Source organism: Triticum dicoccoides, chromosome 3B (assembly GCF_002162155.2).
Source record: "Triticum dicoccoides isolate Atlit2015 ecotype Zavitan chromosome 3B, WEW_v2.0, whole genome shotgun sequence".
Classification (NCBI taxonomy): domain Eukaryota; kingdom Viridiplantae; phylum Streptophyta; class Magnoliopsida; order Poales; family Poaceae; genus Triticum; species Triticum dicoccoides.
Genome location: NC_041385.1, coordinates 663,090,777 through 663,096,933, shown reverse-complemented (window position 1 = coordinate 663,096,933; position 6,157 = coordinate 663,090,777). Strand labels below are relative to the sequence as shown.

The 6,157-nt window shown below is 45.5% G+C and overlaps 2 protein-coding genes across 2 annotated transcripts in view; one reads left to right on the top strand and one right to left on the bottom strand.

Moving 5' to 3' along the window:
- Nucleotides 1-782: 782 nt before the first annotated feature.
- On the bottom strand, nucleotides 783-1,832 carry LOC119277691 (lysine-rich arabinogalactan protein 19-like). Its single transcript, XM_037558997.1, has one exon. It carries the CDS (start codon nucleotides 1,657-1,659, stop codon nucleotides 1,012-1,014), a length of 648 nt encoding a protein of 215 aa, XP_037414894.1. The 5' UTR covers nucleotides 1,660-1,832; the 3' UTR covers nucleotides 783-1,011.
- A 1,639-nt stretch (nucleotides 1,833-3,471) lies between these two features.
- The window catches only part of LOC119277689 (sorting nexin 1-like), a 4,968-nt gene continuing 2,282 nt past the window's right edge, over nucleotides 3,472-6,157 (top strand). Inside the window, exons 1-5 of the mRNA XM_037558995.1 lie at nucleotides 3,472-3,607; nucleotides 3,720-3,854; nucleotides 5,238-5,373; nucleotides 5,512-5,645; nucleotides 6,037-6,108. Coding sequence (XP_037414892.1) covers nucleotides 3,596-3,607; nucleotides 3,720-3,854; nucleotides 5,238-5,373; nucleotides 5,512-5,645; nucleotides 6,037-6,108 — 489 coding nt within the window. The 5' untranslated portion in view covers nucleotides 3,472-3,595. The remainder of the gene's footprint in view (nucleotides 3,608-3,719; nucleotides 3,855-5,237; nucleotides 5,374-5,511; nucleotides 5,646-6,036; nucleotides 6,109-6,157) is intronic.

Below are 6,157 nucleotides of genomic sequence, written 5' to 3'. Positions count from 1 at the left end.
ACTCCTGTGTAGTAGTACGAAGAAGATCCTCAACACATAATTGCCAGTTTTCCATCAGGACAAGATTTCAGATATGCTGGCGACCAATCTCTAGTTCATACAGCTGGGAAAGGCAACAAGTGTTCCTTGATAATAAAAACAAGTGGGTGATCATGGAGCTCCATTAAGCTATATTTTCTGTTTGCCTGAACTATTTGGACAGCTAAGCCATCGATTTCTTTTGGAATTCCCGAATCACAGCTCCATAGACCTGACCATCTGGCATACATAAAAGATAGTGTTCGACGATACTATGAACAATATTTAAACCTGGGTTTAGACTAAAACTAAAATAATTTTAATATCGAGGTAAACATCACAATGAAAATTCGAGCACACACCTTCAGCTAAGCAGCACGCAGAGCATATTTAACTCAAACCTAAATACTGAACAGCACCATCAATTGCAGTCAAATTTATAACACCTGAACAATTTTGCACCAATGATCCATTTCCACATCCTACGTGCAACCTCAAATACGATGAATCATGGATAGTTTGCAGAATCACATCGGCAAAAAGAACTGCAAAACTACCTTCTTCACCAAACAAAGCTGCAGTAGCTAACAAGCTCAAGTAAAGAATCCAGCTCCATAAGTGCAGTCCAAAGTAATCTACATCACAATATCTCAAAATATGCCTAAGTTTACATCTTTCAATGTTAAAAGTTCGTACTTTCGGAATGTAACAATAGAAAGGATCGGTAAACCATATCTCTTGGGGTAAATTATAACACAGAAAGATACATAAGAACGCAATTATCTTAATCCATACCAAATAGTTCAATGTCTCCTGACAGCTCAAATAGAGAGTTCATAAATAAGAGTAATGCCGCACTGGTGAGCGATACAACACACATTTTACAGGTGTAGCTAAAATTAACACCTGATCACGCGTAATGTACAAAATAATTCAAACACACAAACTCAATCAATGTGGTCGAAGGCAGCTGCCAATTGCAAACGCAATGGATCAATCGAGCAGGCCGGTCTTCCGCCACACGGCATTGCGTACCTGGCGGAGGTCCCTCCCCTTGAGGGTGCGTCCAGCGCCCTCCAGCACCGAGAAGGTCGTCATGGGCGACTCCCGCGCCCGCGAGCGCGCCACCATCTCGTGCGGCGGCAGCATCTCGTCGTCGTCCTCCTCCTCATCCGGTTCACTCACGAACGTCTCGAACGGCGGTCGCCGCAGCCGCGCTACCGGGACATTCACCGGCGCGGACTGCGGCATTTGCATCGCCGGCGTCGGCGCCGGGCGGGGGATGGCGGGGATCATGCGCGGAAGGGCCATCGCCGGAGACGCGGGGGACGTCGAGGCGGACGAAGCAGACGGGGGCGGCGAGAGAGGCCCGAGGCGCTCGGGGAGGGCCTCGAGGATGCCCCCCGGCGGGCGGCGGAGGCGGGGGCTAGGGTTTGCGGCGCGGACGGAGGACATGAGCAGGGGCCGGCGCGGCGGCGGCGGCTGCGGCCGCTCGGGAGATCCGACCCCCGAGCCGAAGAGGTCGTCCTCGTCGAGCTCGAAGGCCGCCGAGGCGGGCTGGTCGCCGGCGGCCGCGCGGGGGAGGAATGCGCCGAGGAAGCGCTCGGAGCTGGGCGAGCTCTTGTGGCGCGCGCGATCCATGGCGAGGCTGTGCGGGCGGACGAGCGGTGTAACGGCTGGCGCCGGATTCGCGATTGACGGCAAACGTCACCGGTGGGGAGGCGGCGATCCGGCAGCGCAGTAGGGGAGGGATGCGTGCCGGCGCGTACTTCGGTGGGTCCGCGGGTTTGTTGGACTCTGCTGCCCTTTGGGGAAGAACGGAGCCACCAAGGTTGTACCGCTGGGGTTTTCAGATCCGTGCAGTACTTTCACGGTATGGATTCAGATTTTTTTTTGTTACATTCTCTTTTTTTCCACATTCTTTGTACTACAACTACTACCCTCTTTTGCAAAAAACGGTGCCTAGAGCCCGCTTATACACGCTAATGCACTAGGCGATGTCACTTCAACTCTGTATTTATTTTTCCTATTCCCGCGTTTTAAGAATGCGGCCAAACAAATAGTCCTGAAATTTCAATTATAAAACTGTAAAACGAACTTGAGACTGAGTATGGTTTCGAACTTTGGATGTTGATCACAAACTCAAGAGGATTTGATTCAAGGTGCAATAGTGAGCGTTTCTTTTTATAAGCCGAGCATTGGGGTTGGAATTAGAAAAATAAAATGAACACACAAGTTCGTTGTAATAGATATGCTTGAATGTGTCTTCCTGCTTTATAGTTTAAGTTTTATTTTTAACAGAGTACAAACGCATGCACTCATACAAACACAAACACTCACTTATATGAACGCACACACACACCTCCAAAATACTGAGCCAACATCACATCTTGATTGACGAAGTCACCATATGCGCCTACATAATCAATGAAAACATCTCCTCCCACTGAACGACACATTGCCGAAAAGCCTAAAATAGTTTTAGAAAATATGATCACCATTGTCAAGTCTAGGACTTGAAGTCTGGTAGGCTAGTTCCACCACAAAGAAACTAACCATCTGACCTAGACTCTTTGGTTGACAACAAAGAACATGGCAAATTCGATTATAATATACTTCAAAACAGATGTGGTTAGCAATCTCAAATTCTCAGAGAATTTTCCTATTTCGTTGCAAAGAACCTTTTTCTAATAACAGAATGTTGTATTCATATAAAAAAGAACAACTGCAGAGGCCCCTACAAGATAGCAAAATAGTAACTTGTAACTTCCAACGTGTTGTTGTCTACAAGAACCACTCACATGGCAAAGTACTTCGTCGTAGCAATGAGTCATCATTGCCGCCACGAGGACTCCATCAAGTGAATTCTCCTTCAGTTTTTTGAAACTACATCGACCCTCCGGCCCATTCGGGCAATATGAGCACACCTTTTTTTTGCGGGGTAGCACACCTTGTCCATGACATCAAGGTCCAAGGGTTAGAGAGAGCTTCTCGATGATGAAGAAAAGCACCGCCCACTCCCGCCAGGAAAGGAAAAACAATGTCCGTTATACAAAGGAACCAATTCCTCACATAGTTAAATCAAAGGTCTAGTCGGCGAAGACCCACCTCTACTCCCCGCCAATGGCGAACAACACGCCGTCAGTACAGGAAAAAAGTCAGAAGTACTTATTTAGTGAAGAGATTGCCGCCACATCTCAACACGCCGTCGAAACAGGAGCAAAGTCGGAACTATTAGAAGCACAGTTAAACACCTTTTTTTGGGATAAAAACATTTTTTTCTTGTAGATGCAAAGAATATTGATTCCATATATTGACTATTAGGAAAAAAGTAAGCTGGGCCGGTCTTAATCTTGAGTTGTGGCAGGCCGATTAGCCGCGGAGCTGGGCTAAAGCGGATTTGCTTAGGGCCCAGATCCATTGACGTCTCAGTAATCTCGTAACCAACAAAATCGCTCACAAGAAAAAATAAGAAAAAGAGAATCCTCTTCGTTTTCTTCCCAAGTCGCCCCCTCCTCGTTCCCGTAGCTTCGCCGTGCCGCAACGAGGAGACGAGGCCTCGCAGGGGAAGCTCGCCATGATCTCCGCGGTAAATTCCGACGCCCTAGCCCCTCCGCCGCCCCGCTGCCGCCCGCCCGCGCGCTCGGCCGGTAATTTTTTTTTGTGGCACTGAATCTATCTACCCATGCGCGCTCTCGCAGGAGAGGAGCCAGTCGCAGAGCCCGCGGTCGCCCGGGGCGGCGGCCGGGGCGCCGTTCCTGTCGATCTGCGTCACGGATCCCGTCAAGATGGGCACCGGCGTTCAGTCCTACATCTCCTACCGCGTCATCACCAAGGTCATCCGACTCGTTCTCTGTTCCAAGTTCCGGACCCGTCGGTTACTTCGATTTAGTCCAGATTCAGTAGTTTTTTGTGTGGTTCTGTACGAATTGATTGTTTGGTTATGTCCGTTCGGGTGATGCCAATTCCTAGAGCAATTTTCGCCCGCTAGTAGGTGTCACTCAGGCTGGAACAGCGGAGCTCAATTTATGGACTCTGGTTTCTTAATTTAGATCCGACATTGGAAATTGGTAACAGTCCAGTAATTAATGAACTCAGTGGTGTGCACACTCTTATGGCCTTTGAGTAGGTACTAGAAAGCTCTTAAAAGATTTTCTCTAATTAGTAGAGCTAAGTACGAGCCGGGTGAAAGAAAACTGCAGGACACTGAATAGTTCTGAACGTTGAGTAGCTATCGAGCATCAGGACAATGCGAAGACGGTGTCCTTAGATCGCACAAAATAGGCTGTGTTTAGCCCGCCCCGCCCGATTTCAGTGAAGGTTCTAATAGTTTTTTAATCATCTTAGTTGAGTCGATTATATGGAAGGAACACAAAGAATCTTCAATAACGAAGTCACGGCTTCCATCATTTTTTCTAGGGCTCTAGGGTCGAGTGGTAAGTGCCAGCTCTGATGGAGGGATTGGCCGCCCTCCTGGCTTAGACCACCTTTGGGTTGTTTGTAGTTGTTTTCGTGGTTGGTTTGACTGTCTAACTCTCGAAACAGGCTTTCGCCCCGCTTTATATATAAAGCACCAACCGAACAGAGTACACGGCCGAACGATACAAGGGGATGGGGTAGCCGTCAACCAATGCCGATCCCAGGATAACCGTAACCCTTGAACTATGTTCTGCACTTCTAGCCTTTCTTAATATATTTATTATATGTAGCTCTCCTGCATGGTTTAAAAAAAAAAGGAACACAATGATTAAAAAGGAAATACTTCAGTTCCATAATTAAATGATTCTATGAGGAAGCACCCTCTGTTGCATTGCTCGCACTAATTCATGACTAAATCTGTCTACTCTAAATACGGGTGAGTTTTCTAATTGATTCAAGCAACACAGTAAGATTGTAGTGACCCGAACCATTAGACTCTGGATCCTACTGGTTCGTATTGTAACAAAGATGATTGCGGAATGACATGGCAATTGTGTAAACCGCCAATTGATGACACTTTGTACTGTTCTATCATTAATTCACACCCATTTGTTTAGCCTATTGAATTGACCTCCAGCACTCGTTTTACTTTTCATTCTCCATATTTGTCTTGTGCTTGCATGCTATCTAGGAGCTGTATCACATTTACTTCTTTGAGAAGATAATATATTTATTCCTTTTTGGCTATATGCTGATGTGCTACTATTGATTTACTAATTTGCTAATATTTACCTCTGTAGACTAACCTACCTGAATTCGAGGGAGCAGAGAAAATTGTTATCCGGCGCTATAGTGATTTTGAGTGGCTGCACGATCGGCTAGCTGAGAAGTACAAAGGCATTTTTATACCTCCTCTTCCAGAGAAGAATGCTGTTGGTAATATGACAAATTGTAATTTTATCAACAATCTATCCCATATATTCCCTGCAGAGTAACATAAATGTATTGACTGCTGTAGTGCCAATGTTGTGTTTTATTGCTTACTGAGCTGTTGTTTCTTTGCTCTATTCTTAGAGAAATTCCGGTTTAGCAAAGAATTCATTGAATTGAGGCGCCAAGCTCTGGACCTATTCATCAACAGACTAGCTTCACACCCTGAACTTAAGCAAAGCGAAGATTTGAGGACATTTTTGCAGGCAGATGAAGAGGTGAAGTATTTGCATAAGCTGAATTCTACAATTACTTTATATCTTTTATAATCTGTATAGTTATTTAATGTTAGGTAAGTTTTTTGATTCTTCACAGCTATGTTACAGATGCTTTTGACATGCGAAGTATAAGTTGCATGTATTACTGTAGTCTTATCATATTGTTCACCTAGGTACCTGTTAATAATCAAGCAACTCTTGGTCCGATTGGCATATATTTCGTCCTCCAGTCATTTGATCAGTATTGTTATGGGACTGAAATTTTCAAGGAACTAAATAATATAAGATTAATTTCACTGCATAATTGATAAAGAGTCCACCAGAGACTCCAGTTGCTGATGGCATTCTTTCAGCTCATGTTATTGCTTTGTTTTTCACGTGCGTGAAACAGAAAATGGATAGAGCAAGGTCTTTTGAGACTGGTATATTTAAGAAGCCGGGAGATTTCATACAGATGTTTAAGGTATGGTTCCTTCATTGCTCAGTAAGATGTTCTTGATATTACCCCCCCC

Bases quoted from the DNA above. Each gene is read 5' to 3' on its own strand.
- LOC119277691 (XM_037558997.1), bottom strand. From the start codon at position 1,659: ATGGATCGCGCGCGCCACAAGAGCTCGCCCAGCTCCGAGCGCTTCCTC.